Source organism: Oratosquilla oratoria, chromosome 39 (assembly GCF_046742065.1).
Source record: "Oratosquilla oratoria isolate Oo_2021 chromosome 39, ASM4674206v1, whole genome shotgun sequence".
Lineage (NCBI taxonomy): Eukaryota > Metazoa > Arthropoda > Malacostraca > Stomatopoda > Squillidae > Oratosquilla > Oratosquilla oratoria.
Window position 1 is genome coordinate 18,046,123 of NC_134815.1, and position 19,740 is coordinate 18,065,862.

The 19,740-nt window shown below is 44.3% G+C and overlaps 1 protein-coding gene across 6 annotated transcripts in view; it reads left to right on the forward strand.

Annotated features, from left to right (window-relative positions):
• Positions 1-19,740, forward strand: part of Reps (RALBP1 associated Eps domain containing) — a 145,944-nt gene that overhangs the window by 46,097 nt on the left and 80,107 nt on the right. For 4 of the 6 annotated variants that reach the window (XM_076176616.1, XM_076176617.1, XM_076176620.1 and 1 more), the window contains exon 2: positions 19,540-19,662. The exons of the other annotated variants lie outside the window; for them this stretch is intronic. In XM_076176616.1, the coding sequence (XP_076032731.1) occupies positions 19,540-19,662 (123 nt within the window). The remainder of the gene's footprint in view (positions 1-19,539; positions 19,663-19,740) is intronic. 6 annotated transcript variants of the gene reach the window in all.

Sequence of the window (19,740 nt, forward strand, 5' to 3'; positions counted from 1 at the left end):
CTCCATTCCCTAACCCTCTCTCTTCCCTCTCTTCCCTCACGCTCTTCTCTTTCTCTCTTCCCTCTCTTTTCCCTCTATCTCTCTCTTCCCTCTCTATCTTCTCCTTCTCTCTCTTCTCCCTCTCTCTCCCCCCTCCCCCTCTCTCTTTCTCCCCTCTCCCCCCCCCCCTCTCTCTCTCTCTCTCTCTCTCTCTCTCTCTCTCTTATATATAAAGGCAGTGGAAACATAGCTGAATAATACGAATTTGAGAGATTAAAACCTTTTAATTAATACCCTCATTAGAATTAATCTCGCGACAATGATATTTGTACTTATCAAGTTATCAGCTTATTTCTTGGTTGAAGGGAGAGGGAAATCTAAAATCAAGGCTTTGAAGCTTCAGTGTTCGATTCATGACGTCACTCCGCCTCTTGACACTGGACGGACGAAGAAACGATAAAAATAATTATTTTCGGTTCTCCGGCTGGTCTGTTCGAAGTGACTTTTAGCGCAAAATGGGTGACCATTGGGTCCATGTAGGTAACACACTTGAATAGTGACAGGTTTGTGTATGTACAGTTCGTGTGCTGAACATATGTGTGTACAAACGCGCGTGTATACACGCGCGCGCACACACACACACACACACACACACACACACACACACACACACACACACACACACACACACAGTGGTAGAATTCCCACCTGGTACTACGGCGGCCCGGGTTCGAATCCCGCCCAGGGGTGAAATAATTTCAGTATCGTTGCGAGTCGTTACTCCAACTCCCGTATTATATATTGCAGAAAAAAATGTCTTCTGTACGAAATTCCCGCGTTGGTGTTGCTTCCATAATGTGAATTAGTATTTTTTCCTCATCAAAAAGGCACAGTGGTAGCGTTCGCAACCGCCAATGAAACGGTCAAAGTTGAATATAGGCGAAGTATAATACCACTTGATCTCAAACAGATTGCAACAGAAAGTTTCTCTGCGGTATTTGGTTAGACATGCATTGGAGTTGATCGTATTCAAAATAGACCGAAATCGGCTTGGGCAAAATGACCTAATTTGCATAATTTCAAAATGGTGACTTTCAACTCTTAAGGAATGCAATATCTCAGCAATAGTTCACCAGAAAGCCTATATCGGTATTATTAACAGATAGGAAAGTGGTGCTGTAGAATAGGAATGATATCCTGTCATCATCGTATGACGTCATGGTGACGTCATAAAATATTCATGGCGCCATAAATTATGACGTCATTAAATATTTATGACGTTATATGTCATAATCCTTCGAATATGTCATTATATATATGTGTATATATATATATATGTACTGTATATATATATATGTATAATATATATATATATATATGTATATATGTATATATATGTATATATATATATATAATATCCAGAATTTAACCCAAGTTGAACTGCGTATTGAAACAAACGATCTATGATGGATTATTCCATCACGTGGGTTTTGGTGTAGGAAACTTGTTCAGACATTTGAAATCCTTGCGAAAAAAACAAACAAACTAGAAGTTAGATTCGCATTGAATAAATTGATTGCTGAAAAGACACCAAACCATTGCTCAGGTGGAACATTTTATTCCTAAACATGAGCGTGAATGTGCGAACGATTCAGCTTGAAGAAGATCATTCCAGATGACCAACTTTCTTTTTGAGGTTCCGCTCAGTCCTCAGATCTGTCAATCCAGCCTCATCTTGGTCAAATATCGCTGGGCGTGGCAAATTAGAACAAGGTTTTCCATTGCAACGACGACAAGAAACAGTACAATTCCGCACACACCGTCGACAAGAACTGTTCTTGATTGTAGAGTCCCCATTGCATGTGCTCCGAAAAAAAACTTTCAATTTTTTTTTTCTTTTTGTGAGGAGCGTCGTTTTGCTTTTCCCATCTCCTGTCAGTGAGAGCGAGGTCATCTCCGTCGCCAGCCCGCATACGAACTTTGAGAAATGCTCTCAAGGAATACCTTGCAGCGTCCGATATTGGTGGCAAAGTTTTCACGTCCAGGGTTGTAGAACCGGTCACCACTTTCTCTCTGAATCGTCTCACTCTGAGAGCTCATTGAGGCTCTCGCTCTTTCCCTCCATATAGTAAACTCACCAGAGAGCTCTTTCACAGACTTTAACCCTAGTAAGGAATGCAGCTTCCAATTGGATACATGCTCGAGGCGATTTTGAGTTTCGCTGTCACTTGCGTCCATAAAAATTGCTATCTGGCAATTATATTTATATCAGTTAATTATTATTCATTTATACATGTACAGGTACCATAAATCTTATTTTTGTTCTCCAGTATGATAAAGTTTCAATAAAACAGGTTGCAATATTTTTTTTTCCTCGAGTGATGCCAATTGGATACAAGTTTTCCAGTAACATTTCAAAATGGGACGTATTTTCTTTTAGGGCAGTGGTTCCCAACCAGTGTGCCGCGGCACCGAAGGGTGCCGTGATATCAACTGAGGGTGCCGACAAAATTCAGGGCAAAAATAATTTTCGTATTACCGAATCTCTGTCATCCATTTTTGTCATTAAAGCAGCATCAATGTAAAGATGAGTATTTTCATGTTATCCAGGGACAAAATTTTGTTACACTGATGTTGAATCAACAAAATACTGACAAACTAGAATTTAGATTATCTAATAAGGGTGCCGGGGAATTCTGGAAGGCTTGGGAACCACTGGTTAAATAACGTCACCGTTAGATGGCATTTGTTGGCACAAAAGAAGCGTGATTGTTCTATGAAGAAGTGTGTCGACTATTATCCCTTGGTTGAAAGAAATCACCTGGCGACAGCTGGAATACAGTAAAATGCAACGAAAGGATTGGTGAATCCTTGCAACAATTGTTTTTTTTTTTAACCTCAGCTGAATAGGAGAGGACAAGACTGCGGAATTGTGTCAACTCCTTGCTGAGAGTGTCACAACTTGCGACAGCTGATTCCAGGAGGATTTGGAGGAGGAAGAGGAAGAGGAAGAGGGGGAGGAGGAAGAAGAGGAAGAGGAGGAGGAGGATTTGGAAGAGGAGGAAGAAGAGGAGGAGGAGGAAGAAGAGGAAGAGGAGGAGAAGGATTTTGAAGAGGAGGAAGAAGAGGATTTGGAAGAGGAGGAGGATATGGAAGAAGAGGAGGAGGAGGAGGAGGGAGGGTGTGGGTATCTTTGCCAAAAGTCAGAGGCTGACTTATACCGTGAATGCCACGCGATCCTTTGGCCTAGACTAGAGGGGACCACCGTGCTAGTGGTGGTGGTCGTCGTCGTCGTCCTCCTCCTCCTCCTCCTCCTCCTCCTCCTCCTCCTCCTCCTCCTCCTCCTGTGTTTGTGATCGTGCTTCCTGCCTGCCTGCCTGTGGACGTGTGTGCGCGCTTGCTTGCTTGCTCGGCTCCCCCTCCCCCCTCTCTCTCTCTCTCTCTTTCTCTTTTTCTTCTTCTACGTGTGTGTGTTTGTGTTAGAGAGAAAGGTGCTTGAAAAAGCAGACAGGGTTAAAGTGGTTAAAAGGGAGGAAGGAGTAGAAGTAGGCGTGAAGAAAAGAGAGAGAGAGAAGAGACGAAGAGAACAATGTTAGGAAACGGACGAGGAATCTGAAATCCTCTTTTTTATTTTTTATTTTATGCTTACGTGCTCTTGTGCGCATGCGCGTATAAAACCCGTTTTCTTTGCAGGTGATTTTCTCCCATGGTTACCGATGCCGTTTCAACAAATCTGATCTTCAAGTCCTTCGGATATTTTCCTTGTTGTTGTTGTTGTTGTTGTTGTTGTTGTTCTTCTTCTTCTTCTTCTTCTTCTTCTTTCTTCTCTTCTTTCTTCTTCCTCTTCTTTCTTCTTCCTCTTCTTTATTCTTTCTCTTCTTCTTCTTCGTAGTTGTAAACATCCCCCCGTTCCAAAAATAATAAATAAGTAAATAAATAAATAAAATAGATAACAGACACTGTTAATCCTCACCCCAACTTCCCATCCAAGAACTGCCATAGACGTAAACCCAATTACCTTTTCGTTGTTTTCCGACAAGAAGCCATTCCAACGCGGTATTCAATTAATCCAAATTAATATCCCTAAAAGCGGCTCATTCGCGACGATGAAGAAACGTCCAAGTCAACACAGACACATTAAAAAAAAAAAAAGTGGAAGAAATAATATGAGGACGAGATTAAGAGAAAACTAATAATCGGTTCCCGCCCCGGTTTTTTTTTTTTTTTTTCTTCAAAAGTGGTCAACCGCCAGTCAGAAAGGGAGGGAACCCGCTAATGGAGAAAGATTTTCAGAGCACCTCGTAACGGGTGCAGCGCTGCCGTCGCAGAGTTCAAGTAAGAACGAGTCACTGTGTCTGTCACGGCGGAATCTCCCCCCCGCCCTGCCTCCCCCTTCCCCCCTCCCTCCCTCTTGCCACTGTCTTCTTCATTTTGTGTAGGTTGGTGGCCAACGGAGACCTTGCCTCTCTTCATCTCTCTCTCTCTCTCTCCTCGTCTCTCTCCTCCACTCTCTCTCTCTCTATCTCTCTCTCTCTCTCCTCCCTCTCTCTCTCTCTCTCTCTCTCTCTCTCTCTCTCTCTCTCTCATCTCACCTCTCTTTCTCTCTCTCTCTCTCTCTCCTCTCTCCCTCTCTCTCCCCTCTCTCTCTCTCTCTCTCTCACTCTCTCTCTCTCTCTCTCTCTCTCTCTCTCTCCTCTCTCTCTCTCTCTCTCTCTCTCTCTCTCTCTCTCTCCCTCCCCTCCCTCCTTCCCTCCCTCTCTTCTTCTCTTCTCCCTCCCCCCCTCCCCTCCTTCCTCCCTTCTCCCTCCCTCCCCCCCCTCCCTTCCCCCCCCCACTTCCTCCTCCCTCCTCCTCCCCCCCTCTCCCTCCCTCCTTTCCCTCCCTCCTTCCCTTCATCTCTACCCTCCTCCTCTCCTCTCCCTCCCTCCTTCCTTTCCCTCTTTCCTCCCTCTCCTCCTCCATCCCTCCTCCTTCCTCCTTCTCTCCTCCTTCCTCCTTCTCTCCCTCCCTCCTTCCCTTTCCCCCTCTCTTCCTCCCTCCCTCCCTTCCTCCCTCCCTTCCTCCTTCCCTCCCTCTCCTCCTCCTCTCCCTCCCTCCTTCCCTTCATCTCTACCTTCCTCCTCTCCTCTTCCTCCTTCCTTTCCTCCTCCTCTTCCTCCCCTCTCCTTCCCTCCATCCCTCCCTTCCTCCTCTCCCTCTCTTCCTCCTTCTGTCCCTCCCTCCTTCCCTTCCTCCTCCTCTTCCTCCCCTCTCCTTCCCTCCATCACTCCCTTCCTCCTCTCCCTCTCTTCCTCCTTCTCTCCCTCCCTCCACCCCTCTCTTCCTCCTCTCCCTTTCCTCTCCATCCCTCCCCTTTCTTCCCCCCCTTAGCCACCCTTTACTCCCGTGTTCTCTTCTTTCTTTCTCCCTTCCTCCTTCTCCCTTCCTTTCCTTTCCTTTCCTTTCCTTTCCCTCCTCGTCACTTTTCTTCCCCTACCTTACTCTCCCTCCCCTTACCTCCCACTCCCCTTCCCATCCATCCCCTCCTATCTAAGTATCATTTCCTCTCTCCTCCTCTCCCTTCCTCTCCCTTCCTCTCCCTTCCTCTTCATCTCCTCCCTCTTTCACTCCCTCTCCCTTCCTCTTCATCTCCTCCCTCTTTCACTCCCTCTCCCTCTCCCTCTCCCATCCACTCTCTCTCCCTTCCTCTCTCTCTCCCTTCCTCTCCTTCTCCCTTCCTCTCCCTTCCTCTCCCTCTCCCTTCCTCTCCCTCTCCCTTCCTCTCCCTCTCCCTTCCTCTCCTCTCTTCCACTCCCTCTCCCTTCCTCTCCCTCTCCCTTCCTCTCCCTCTCCCTCTCCCTTCCTCTCCTTCTCCCTTCCTCTCCTCTCTTCCACTCCCTCTCCCTTCCTCTCTCCTTCTCACTTCCTCTCCCTTCCTCTCCTTCTCCTTCTCCCTCTCCCTCTCCCTTCCTCTCCTTCTCCCTCCCTTCCTCTCCTTCTCCCTTCCTCTCCTTATCCCTTCCTCTCCTTCTCCCTTCCTCTCCTTCTCCCTTCCTCTCCTTCTCCCTTCCTCTCCTCCCTCTCCCTTCCTCTCCTCCCTCTCCCTCTCCCTTCCTCTCCTCCCTTCCTCTCCTTCTCCCTTCCTCTCCTTCTCCCTTCCTCCCCTTCTCCCTTCCTCTCCGTCTCACTTCCTCCTCCTCTACCCTCCTTCCCCTCTCCTGGTTTCCCTCCTTCCTCCTCTCCCCTACTTGCCTTCCTTCCCCTCCATCCTCCCCCCTCCTTTCTCTCCTTCCCCTCCATCCTCCTCTCCCCTCCTTCCTCTCTTTCCCCTCTCTCCTCTCTTTCCCCTCTCTCCTCCTCTTCCCTCCTTCCCCTCCCTCTTTCTTTTCCTCACTCCCCCCATGCCTCCTCCTTTCCCTTCCTTCTCCTCTTTCCTCTTCCTCTCCCTTCCTTCCCCTCCCTCCTCCTTTCCCCTCCCTCCTCCCCTCCCTCCTCTTCCCCTCCCTCCTCCTCATCCCTCCTTTCCCTCCCTCTTTTCTTTTCCTCATTCACTCCCCCTCCCCCCATGCCTCCCTCCTCCCTCCCCCTCTCCGTGCCTGCCTGCCTGCCTGCCTGCCTGCCTGCCTGCGTGTGTCGCGAAGAAATACTTGACAAGAAGTGTCTTGCGTCTTTGGCACACCTAAGACCTCTTGGACCTCTACTCCACCTCCCTCCCTCCCTCCCTCTCTCCTCCCCGTCCCACCTCTGTCCAGAGAAGGAGGAGCTCCCCGCATCGGAAGGAAGTGAATAAAAACGCCTGGCGTTAGTGTACAGAGAAAGAAAGAAAAGAAAAATGAAATCATTCTTTCCGGACCAAATGTCACTCTTCCCCGCTCAATCCCTATGACGTCATCAGTAGCGACCGGGGTGCATGGTCTGGGTTGATTTGTGCGGCCATGCTAAGGCTGCCCGTGAATCGAGTCCCAAATTCATTTAACCGGGACCAAGAGGTTTAGATGTGACCGCGGAGTTGTTGGTATTTCATTGTGCATGATGACAGACACAACTGTGTGACGAAACGCCAGGAAATTAAAGATCCCATATCTCTCTGAGTTTCCTATGGAATAATAGTCTTTCAGTCAATCAAGTGAGCAATCAATTCGTTGCCCCAGGTCTTGCTTGGAGACCCGCGGCCCGCAGGTAACCAGCCACGATCACCGGCTTAGCCCATAAATTACTCAGAGAAGAAACTTTGTGCTGACGTCTGGGCAGAGAGTAGGGCAGTGGAGAATTAAGTTTATTGCCCTCTGTGTCATTGCTGTATCTGGGGCAATTGAAGTCTTTAGCCAGGCCAGTTCTGCGTTGGTACTGGTTTAATGCTGGGTGGTGACTTGAGCGTGGTCGTATTTGTACAATCAGTTATCATTCTATATACTTTTTTATCCTAAAATGCTTTGGTTTGTTTTCTTTGTTGCCGAGTACCATCCTGCAGATGCACAGAAACGTAATTCTTACGAGTTGCATGTATTTACCTAGTTGTATTTTATGGGACGAGAGCTATGCTCGTAATAACCCGTTTTTTGTATCTCTCCGCATCCTATTTGTTCTTAAAATCTTGTATACGGCAGTTAGTGTTTCCTTTTGCTGCCAAAACCTGCTACTATTCCTGATATCTTCAGTTTCTTATGTTTCTTCTCTGATAGCAATTTGACGTGTGGGCTGAAGGTTATATTTGTATCAGACGTAACCTATTGGGTTAACAACGTCAACGTCACTCATATCTCCGAAGGGAAGCTGACATTCTTTAATGTCTTAGACGTAGTTTAGCACGTTGAGGTAGATCTGTGCGCTTTTGGTTTCTATTTTGTAGTTCTGGTCTTGAAAGGAAAGAAAGAAAAAACGTGAATGATGTCGTCAGAATATGTATCCATTTTCTCCACTCCACCATTGGTATGCGGTATGTGGTATGCAGGTACGGTATATGGGTGTGCTTGCTATATTTCTTTAGTAACTTCTGGGAAAAAAAGGCTCTCCATGGCTTAACAGTACTCGCTTGCAACACACCCGAAGAGCCTAGGAAACCTAAGGGTTGCGAAGCTCATCAGGTGATTTGGTATATTGACAATCGAAATTAGAAATTTGTAGGTCTCCTTTCTACACTCACTGTTTCATATGGGTGCGCTGGTGCCCAGACAAGGATTTCTAACCTAGCCCCCAGTGTGGTAGTATAATTAAGAATATATATATTAACTTTATAGTAATAATCACTTGTTAAAAAATGGGGAGGGCTGTTGCATCGCCTAGATGTGTATTTTAACCTCCTTACCATTGCCGCTGAGGATGGCGGTTCGAATCCTGCCACCGGCGAAGTTGAACCAAGGGAATGGTTCATTAAATTCTACGTTACAAAGTCCTCAGTGAGGGGCACCGCCCTAGCCTTCCGACAAGGGAAAGTTTGTAACGTTAAACCGTATCATCATCATCATCACCATTGCCGTACATGGACAAACACATCTGCCTATATTTTAACCGTGCGATATATATACATCTTAAATAGACGAAAACGTTCGGACTACGTTTCTTAATTATCAGTGTTTTTTCTGCAAATTATATTCACGTGTCATTTTTGAAATACTGATATATATATATTGACTATATTATGACAAATAAGATTGAAGGTGAAAGAAGTAGACGAGGAGTAATGGGAGAATTTCACGCCTTAACGTTTCGACCCGCAGGGTCTTGATCACAAAGCTAACAACTCAAACGTAACAGGATATTTTATACACGGACGGGTCATCTTATGGGACGCTTCGGAGAGCTTGTTATTTTATTTGCGTATTCTTTTATTATTAATAAGCTTGTGGCTTTTGCTAAACATATAAAGCCTTCTCTATGGTTAATGTTGTTATTAGTGTTGATATATGCTGCCTCAATTGTCTTCCTTAGTTTCTTGGATAATCCTTTATTTAATACGGTTGTGTTGTTCCAGTCTGGAAGGTGACCATGTTTATCCACATGTATTACTATGGAGTTAGATGTCCTATGGGCTTTTACGTCATTTTTATGTTCATTTATCCTTTTATTAAGTCCGCGACCAGATTCACCAAAATATGAAGAGGGACAGCTTTTACACGGGATTTTATAAACAACGCTGTTTTCGTTAGTGGGATTATTGTCGCTACGTGTTACCAAATGTCCCACTTTGCTACCTGATAATAAATGTAATTATGAAACCAGATATATCACAGTACCAAACTCTAATGTTAATTCATACCTAGACACTTTTCTCCTAAAAGCGGGCATCAAAATAACCAGGACGTCAGGTAGCAAAGTGGGACATTTGGTAACACGTAGCGACAATAATCCCACTAACGAAAACAGTGTTGTTTATAAAATCCCGTGTAAAAGCTGTCCCTCTTCATATTTTGGTGAATCTGGTCGCGGACTTAATAAAAGGATAAATGAACATAAAAATGACGTAAAAGCCCATAGGACATCTAACTCCATAGTAATACATGTGGATAAACATGGTCACCTTTCAGACTGGAACAACACAACCGTATTAAATAAAGGATTATCCAAGAAACTAAGGAAGACAATTGAGACAGCATATATCAACACTAATAACAACATTAACCATAGAGAAGGCTTTATATGTTTAGCAAAAGCCACAAGCTTATCAATAATAAAAGAATACGCAAATAAAATAACAAGCTCTCCGAAGCGTCCCATAAGATGACCCGTCCGTGTATAAAATATCCTGTTACGTTTGAGTTGTTAGCTTTGTGATCAAGACCCTGCGGGTCGAAACGTTAAGGCGTGAAATTCTCCCATTACTCCTCGTCTACTTCTTTCACCTTCAATCTTATATATATATATATACATATATATATACATATATATATACATATATATACATATATATATATATATATATATATATATATATATATATATATATATATATATTGCCTATGGAATGCTTTTAACTTGGTCCTAATGTGGTAGCTTGATTGAATAGGTAATTACTTAATGTGGTAGCTTGATTGAATAGGTAATTACTTAATGTGGTAGCTTGATTGAATAGGTAATTACTTGATAAATACCATCTCCCGGTAACCTAACATTACGGTGCGTTTGATCAGTGTCGAGAAAATGTGTTTTTTTTTCTTCTTCTCAGGGCTGAAGGCCTTTTCAATCTAAACAATATGCCGCACACACCCTAGATCGTATTTCCTGTAATGGTGATACGAAATGGGTCAATTAGACGGAAAGGCTGACAAAACGAGCGAACTTGGTTGCCGCCCGGCCGGAAGTCCTACGAAAGTGGCCACGTTTCTATTTGTGTGTGCTTGTGTGTGTGTGTGTGTGTGTGTGTGTGTGTGTGTGTGTGATCCACCATGGTATTGGACCACGTGTTAGACTCGTGATTGACAGCTGTTACCCTCCCGGATGAGAACTCGGAGCTCATATATGCCCGATCAGGTAATGCTGTGACCTTATCTCTCTCTCTCTCTCTCTCTCTCTCACACACACACACACACACACACACACACACACACACACACACACACACACGAGACTCAGTGGTGCGGTTGATAGATTCCCCGAGTGTCACTACGGCTGTCCGAGTTCGAATCCTGCCTAGGTCTGTAATATTTTCAGTATTGTTGCGCTTCGAGTCGTTACTCCAACTCTCGTGGGCAGGGAGTTGGGTGTGTGTCACAGCATTACTCATAGATCGGTCATACGAGCTCTGAGCTCTCTTCCGGGAGGGAAATAGCTGTCGATCACGAGCCCAACACGTGATCCAAAGACCAAGTTGAATCACGCACGCACACACACACACACACACACACACACACACACACACACACACACACACACACACACACACATCTCATGGCGCTGTGGTTAGAGCTCTGGCCTGCCACTACGGAGGTCCGGGTTCGACTCTCGCCCGGGGCTGAAATAATATCAGTATCGCAGCGCTGAGGGGTGTTACTCCAACTCTCGTGGGCGGGGAGTTGGGGGTGTGTGTGTGTGCAAGGTCATAGCATTACCCATAGATCGGACCTACGAGCTCTGAGCTCTCTTCCAGGAGGGAAATAGCTATCGATCACGAGTCCAACACGTGATCCAAAGACCAAGTGAATACACACACACACACACACAAAACTTCCCGCTTACGAGGGCTGGAGTGCCGGCTAGCAGCACAGCAAAGCTGAAATTGCTTCAGTCCTGGACAGGGATTGAACTCAGACTGCAAGAATAGCGGGTGCGAACGCTACCACTGCGCCTTTTTTATTGAAAAAAAAAATACTAATTTACATTATGGAAGCAAGACCAAGACGGAAATTTTGTACAGAAGACTATTTTCTAGTAATAATACAAGGAAATGTTGAGCGTGGTACTGCAAAAATAATAACAGCAAATATACGTGTTTTGTGTTTATTTGGTGTTATAATTCTGACAAAAAATATATAGATAAGCTACACACTCACATAACTGCTTTAACTACGTTAACGGAATTAACCCAATGCTCCGAGTCAGGTGTAGTTGGTGACTTTAGAATTTTCCATAAAAAAAATTCTACAAATTTTCCAGAGTTTAAACACATGCTAGGAAAATAACAAGACATGTTTACACCATTGGTCTGCTAATAGTGCTGACGCAAAGAAATACAGCTGCGAAAAAATCGCAATAATTTGCTCTCCACGATCAAGGTCGGATAATGTCTTTGCTTACAGCACTGAGCATAAATACCAAAATACTCTTTTCTTGAACAGAACTCTTTTTATAAAGGAATTGAATATCAATTCGTGGTGCTTCCTGCAGTAAATCACAAAACCAAAATGTCGTTGCACATTTGTAAAATGTTTAAATATAACCCACTGTCGGAGAAGCAAAGCAAAAGAAACAGACAATCTGTATATTTCGACCACTAACTGTGGTCCTCTTCATCTGCTGAAGAAGACTACAGTTGTGGTCGAAATATACAGATTGTCTGTTTCTTTTGCTTTGTTTCTCTGACAGTGAGGTATATTTTTAGACATCCTGCAATAAAATAAAACCCAATTTTGTTACCTTACACTTACTGAATTCCCTTCACGTTTTAACTAGTATAAGGTTTAATATAGTGACGAAACAATATTTTTCTTTTACAGTGATGAAACGGTATGTTTTCCCCCCTTTTTTTAGGTCTCGTAAAATAAGTGTGCGTCTTATATACGCCGGCAAATACGACATTTAACTTGATTTAATCCTGCCTAATCTCTTCACCCAGAACGAAAGATCATATCATCTATTTTCGAAGTGTAACGCGTCAAGCTGGCTTTACCAAGTCGAATTCTCTCTGACGTCACCTGGTTTTGATTCAATTGAGTGACCCCGCCGTACTTCACCCTTCTTTACTTACTTGCAGCTTCCTGCGCGGCTATTCTTGTCCCTCCTTCCTAACCCCGCCTCCTCTTCTCCTCCTCCTCCTCCCCTCCCTCCTTACCCTCCTTCCCACCTTCTCCTTCGTCCCACCCTCCTTCCCTCCTTCCCCTCCCCCTCACCCTCCTTCTTCTCCCCACCCTCCTTCTCCTCCTCTCCACCCTCCTCCTCCTCCTCTCCACCCTCCTCCTCCTCCTCTCCACCCTCCTCCTCCTCCTCCCTCCCTCCTTCCCTCCCTCCTTCCCTCCTTCTCCTTCGCCCCACCCTCCTTCCCTCCTTAACCTCCTTCTCCTCCTCCCCACCCTCCTTCCCCTTACCCTCCTTCTCCTCCTCCCCACCCTCCTTCCCTCCTCCCCACCCTCCCTCACTCCTTCCCTCCTTCTCCTCCTCCCCACCCTCCTTCCCTCCTTCTCCTCCTCCCCACCCTCCTTCCCTCCTCACCCTCCTTCCCTCCTCCTCTCCTCCTTCTCCTCCGCCCCACTATCCTCCCCACCCTCCTTCCCTTCTTCTCCCCACCCTCCTCCTCCTCCTCCTCCTCCGCCCCCATACAGTACTCGAGTTTCTCGTGCACGTTTGGATTGGCTGTGCAGCGTGTCTAAGGAGTGGGTTTCCCTCAATTGAATAAAATTGTCTAAAGACAGCTAGAATAAACGACTATTGTAAAACACGGCAGGATGTACCCATTCTTTACTGAGGGGGTTTAAAGGGGTTTACCCTCGCTAGAAGAAGAAGAAGAAGAAGAAGAAGAAATGTACGGTGGCAGCCGGACCAAAAGCAGTATAGTACATCTAAAGGGATCAGTTGAAAAAGGCATTTCGTTGAGGTGTGTGTGTGTGTGTGTGTGTGTGTGTGTGTGTGTGTGTGTGTGTGTGTGTGTGTGTGTATGCTCGCGCGTGTGTGTGCGTAGGTGTCCACTGGCGAGAAAAAATCGCGTAATATCTAATACCAAGAACCCATGACCATGACGACGACGACAACGACAACAACAACACGGCCAAGGGATGTGAGTGGGTGGTTCGAGTCTGAGGTTGTTTGGACACGGAGTTCGGCCTCGCCAGAAGTGGTTCTTAAGGAGGAGGTAGGGTCGGCCTCAGGTATTGAGTATATACCACTCGAGTAGGTTGTAGCATCGCAGGTGCTGCCTCGGGCCATTCTGAGGCGCAGGGTTAACTTCCATAAAGACCCATATTTTTTTCTCACTGAATGAATAGTAACTGGCTTTATCGTTACCCAGAATAAAATTGGGATTTAAAGGGTTAATCAAGGTCATTTTGTACCCAAGATGGGCTAGAGATCGATCTAAAGCTCGAAGCTAATAGGAAAAGGCGGTCGTTAGCCTTAACAAGATTATTGTAGATTCTGGGATTTAATGGGCTCGGAAGGTTTACATTATTTGGTCAATATTTCGGTTGAAAGAGAGGGACAGAGAAGACAGCGAGAGAGAGAGAGAGAGAGAAATAGTGAGGGGGAGAAGGAGAGAGAGAGAAGGAGAGGGGGAGAGAGAAAGAGAGAGAGAGAGAGAGTAAGTAGTATGGACCCTCTCACCTTGGCCGTGATATAAACAAAGATGTGTGTGAGTGTGTGGACGGTGGGGGCGAGGCTTGAGTAGGGGAAACCAGAACTAGGACAGGGGAGGGGAGGGGAGAGGCCGAGGGAACAGGTGTCTTCGGAAATGAAGCTCGATAGTGACGTGCCCAAACCTCACAGTCACCGGTAACAGATCACACATCATCATCACCCGTGGAGTCAACGCTGGATTGTTGTCAGTATTGAATTAATGTGGATGTTTTGATGTAAGACCGGCCAGGCGGGAGTGGGGCAGTCACGACTCATCATAACCCCCCCCCCCCCCCCCAAAAAAAAGTTGGAAATATTGGGCCTGTTATAATTTCCTATGTACACACACACACACACACACACACACACACACCACCCACACACACACACACACACACAACTATATATATATACATTATATATATACATATATATATGTATATATATATGTATATATATACATATATATATACATATATATATATATATATATATATATATACTTTTAATTACATTTCATCACGAACGAGACTGACAATGCGCTCGTCGGAGACATATATATGTATATATATATATATATATATATATATATATATATATATATATATATATATATATATATATATGTATATATATATATATGTATATATATATATATATATATGTATATATATATATATATATATATAGGTGTGTGTGTGTGTGTGTGTGTGTGTGTGTGTGTGTGTGTGTGTGTGTGTGTGTGTGTGTGTGTGTGTGTGTGTGACTATTCGTACGTAGTTGCAGGCACGTGTGTGTATATTTATTTTCTATGTATTTATTTATTCATTTATTATTTTATTTATTCATTCATTTTCTGTTCTACTGAAGCCGAGACATAGTCTGACCTGGGCTCAGTCGCGTTGGTCGAAGAGTAACAGAGGTTGATTGATTGCAAGTAAATTTTCCATCGCCTATATATAATTTTTTCATTGCAGTTCACATACAAATATTTTGTGGAATTAGGGTTGATTAAATAAACGAAACGGGAGATTGTGAAATAATTAAAATGAGGAAATGACTGGCCAAAAAAAATCAACATTGGTGAAAATAATTTTGTTTCGTTAATATAATGGGGGAGTACTTGTACATGGGCCGGGCGACTTGGCGGCGTATGTAAGCATTACACTCGTTGGGCTCAGATAAAGAAGGGCACTCACCCACGTTGATAAGAGAGGCGTGGAGGAGGAGGAAGAGGAGGAGGAGGTGGGTGGAAGAAAGAGGAGAAGGGAAAAGTGGGTGAGACGGAGGAGAGAAGAGAAGAGGAAGAGGAGGAGGAGGAAGAAAGAGAAGGGGAAAAGTAGGTGATGCGGAGGAGAAAGAGAAGAGGAAGGGCCGAAGAGGAGCGAGAACGAGTATGTGGATGACGTGGCCCCTCTTAAGCTTAGAACTAGTGATGATGTTAGTGGCAGTGATAAATCATGGCGACGACCTCAGGTTAACGCCATTATGGAATTGGAAGACGTGGGTGAGAAGACAACGCAGGATAAAGCGTACAAGGGGTTCGTATACTCTGCATCAGAGGGATGAACACACAATGAAAGGAGAGTGTGCTGGAGAGTTGAGATGAGGGAATTGGGAGGTGGTGGTGGTGGGAGGGGGGGAGGAGGAGGGGAGCGTCCGGGGTGGGGGGGTGAATTTGAGGATCAGACATAAAGGCGTGGCGAGACACGTTGCGACCTCATGGGATTGATGCGGGCGTCCTTTCTTTCTTTTCTTTTCTTTTCTTTTTCTTTTAGTTTAACTTTAGCCCCTTTTGTTGCCGAGAGAATGCCATGGAGACACATAGAGCCTGGTGCCCGTCACAATAAGAGTGTTACTTGTTCCGTAAGGGGTTAATTGAACGAGGCTAACGAGGAGGAAGGAGAGAGACGTTTTGCCCACCATCGAGGCGAATGAAATCGCCTGGCGCCAATTGGAGTGAGAGTGAATTCCTTATCACACTGGGCTATTTTTCCTCCGACTGTTGAAGCAGATTTACAGCCCGCATTTTTCGGGAGGGAATTTGATACATTGGAGAAAAAAATAATTTCCCTCCAGCATATCAAACTGCTGTGTAAATCGTTAAGAAAACAAAATACTTTTCCACAGTCGTTTTATGGCAGGAAGAAGTGATGAAGGTTGGCGGTAACAGCCGACGGTTGGAGGAAAAATAGCCCAGTGTGATAGCCCCTTAAATGTCGCCAGGAACGGAAAGGGCTAATTGAGAAGGGCTCCAAATGTGGTCTGTGGGTTCTCTCCGTTCCCGTCCACACGTTGTCGTGTCTTCGGCTTGCGCGTTGCGGTAGGAATATGGCTTGGAAATGACATTGGGGGCTTTTTATACTTGAGTGAGTTACAGTGTTCGTAAATTGATGCCGCTGTTATTTACATACGGGATATTGATTTATGAGTAAAGTGGTTAGAGTTCTTGCCTGCGACTACGGCGGTCCGGGTTCGTATCCCGCCCAAGGCTGAAATGATTTCAGTATCGCTGCGCTGCGGGTTGTTACCACAACTGTCGTGGGTGGGGAGTTGTGTGTGTGTGTGCGTGTAAGGTCACAGTATTACCCATAAATCGGTCATACGAGTTCTGAGCTCTCATCTGGGAGGTTAATAACTCGATCACGAGTCCAGCACGTGATCCAAGACCATGGTGAAACACACACACACACACACACACACGCGCGCGCGCGCATACACATACGCATACACACACACACACACGTGTAAGCGCGTGAACACCCACACACATATACATACGTGTGAGCGCGTCAACACACGCACACACACGCACACACACACACGCACACACACGCATACACATATACACACGTGTAAATACGTGAACACCCACACACATATACGTGTGAGCGCGTCAACACACACACACGCACACACACACGCACACACACACACACACACACGCACACACACACACACACACACACACACACACACACACACACACACACACACACACACACACACACACACACACACACACACACACACACACACACACACACAATTTCCCATATAGATGTATCAGTTTTAGGAATAATTTAGAAATGTAGCTCAGTCTAAACTAAGTGGATTTAAAGCCATATAGGACAAATGGGGACAAAGAGATGGACCCCAGTAACGTAACATTCCGTTAGCAATAATTTGGTGAGTAAAATCATCGAAATTATTTTACTCGCCCAGATGAGAAGGAAATAAATGGTGGATAGGAGTTGAATGAACGGGAGTGGATGCGTGCGTTTGACTTGGCTACCCCCCATTATATAAGGGGTAAGAGGCCTATGGAATATAAGGTGGTATTCTTAAAAAAAAAAAATTATTTCCTTATATAAATCTTATATACATCCTTGGAAGGGAAAGATTTTTTTTAAGAATACCACCGTAAGGTTCTGACGGTGATATTCTAAAAAAAATATTTCCCTATATAAATCGTATATAAATCCTTGGAAAGGAAAAATTTATATAAAGAAAGATTTTTTAGGAATACCACCGTTAGAATCTTACGGTGGTATTCTTAAAAAATCTTTCCTTATATAAATTTTTCCCTTCCAAGGATTTATATAAGATTTATATAAGGAAAGATTTCTTTTTTAAGAAACCACCGGTAGGTACATAGATATCAAATGGGGCTCGCCATACAAATAGGTAAACACATCCGAGAAATAAGTAAACAAGACGTTTGGTGAGACATGTAAACGGTTTACGAAGATAAAAGTGTCATTTTCGCTCCTATAGACTGAGAGAGATGGTGGGAAAATTCTGAGGGATTGATTTGCCCACACACAAGAAGAATGCAAGATTAAGAGGATACAAAGGAGTGGTCAAAAGAGTTCCAGCCCACCAGGGTAAGAAAAGAATAGAAGTAATGGATTTCTCTTCGGGGAAAAGGAAATAATAGAGGTGGCGAGATTTCTGGGCTTGGAACAGTGGATAGAGTATTCAGAATTTACACAAAAATGGGTCTCTTTGTTTAGGATGAGTGACGACAAGTCCCGGTAGCATTTGAATGATGTCAACGAATATAGCTCCTCATACAGATGCATCAACTTTTGGAATAACTTGAGAAAAAATAGTCGAACAAGGAAACAAGGAAATTAAATCCAAATTTAACAGATGGAGAAAAAAAAAAAAGAGTGGCTCTTACAATTAAATACCGGGTAGATACAATTAGGTCAGTACACATGAGCGTAGACACACGCACGCACGCATTCACATAGGTTATTTGGAGAGTAAAAGACAGGACCCCACGAATGGTATTCGTTTTTTGTATATTACAGTTGAGTAAATACACACGCACGTGCGTGCGCATGGCTTGGTAGTGTAGTGAATCATGCAGTCTCCCATGCATAAAATCCTGATTTAGCTCTGCGCTTCCACTGTAAAAAGCTTTGCTGATAATCCAGGCTGTCGTGTGTGTGTATTTACCTTATTGCGTTTACCTAATTGTAATATACAGGAAAGGAACAATGCTTATGTGTACTATCTCCTCTTCAATTGATCATACCTACAGTAGCTTCAAATTCATGTATGGGTATAACTTGGTCTAGATTCTGTATTTTTTAAGTATTTATGCATTTATATGGAAAGCTGTATTTCTTCACATCCTTTGGACATGTAGTTGTTCTTTATTTGATTTTATGACCTCTGTTAATCTAGCATACCCCCTTTAGCGACCTCACTACTGTAATCATATCACCTCTCTTCGATCATTCAAAGTTGGCAGACCCAGTGCTTTTAGTCTCTCCTCATATGGTTTATCTGCCAGGCTGGGAACCGGTTTGGTTGCTACACTTTGTATTCTCTTGATCTTTTACTCTATGGGGACCATGCCACTGACATATTCTACTGTTGGATGGATTAGGGTTTCTATGATTTTTTTTTTTTTTTTTTTTTTTTTTAATTTCATCCATAAGATGAAAACCCACTTCAGTATTCTGCAGCAATCTATATGTCTGTCCCACAATCCTGCTATGTCAGGTAACATGTATGTATATGTATATATATATATATATATATATTTGTATCGAATTCCATTTTTCACTCAGTCCTCTTCGTTTATAAATTTTTGCGTGATTTTTGCATCATCTACTAACATGTTGACATAACTTGCTATACCTTCCATCATGCCATTAACATATATAAGAACCTTGTGGAACTCCACTGGTCATTTCTTCAGACGTCTTATCCTATACTATTGTCCTCATGAACCTTCTCTTCAAAAAAATCTTTCATCCTTTTGCCTCGTAGTCCTCCATTATGCTCCAGTTTCCTCCCAAGACGATTATGAGATACTTTACCAAAAGCCTCCTCCAGGTTGAGATACACACAGCCCACCCAGCTCTCATTCGAGTAAAAGCTGAAAAAGTTTGACACGAATGACCTTTCAGACCTAAAACGAAACTGAGTGTCAGAACGTGTGAATATGTATCGTTTCTGTTTTACCCTTTATCGGGGTTGACAGGATATACAAGTTCTTCGTCCGTCCTACAATAATTGTACTATTGCTACCCTCGTGGTTGGCAGGTTTAGCGGCGCATTACTTCCTTGGCTATACCTCTCCAGATGGTTCGATCCTGTGCCAACCCTAGTGCCATTTGCTCCAGCCCTTCCCTGCGCCACTCAACCATCTTCACCGGATCTCCCACATTGCCATTCGTCCCCGCACTTCCCTCTGAATGTATGGAAGTAAGGTCTGATCTCGGATTTTCCTGTTATCCCTACTTATATTTCATCCACCACGTCCCTTACTAAAGGTTCTTCGTG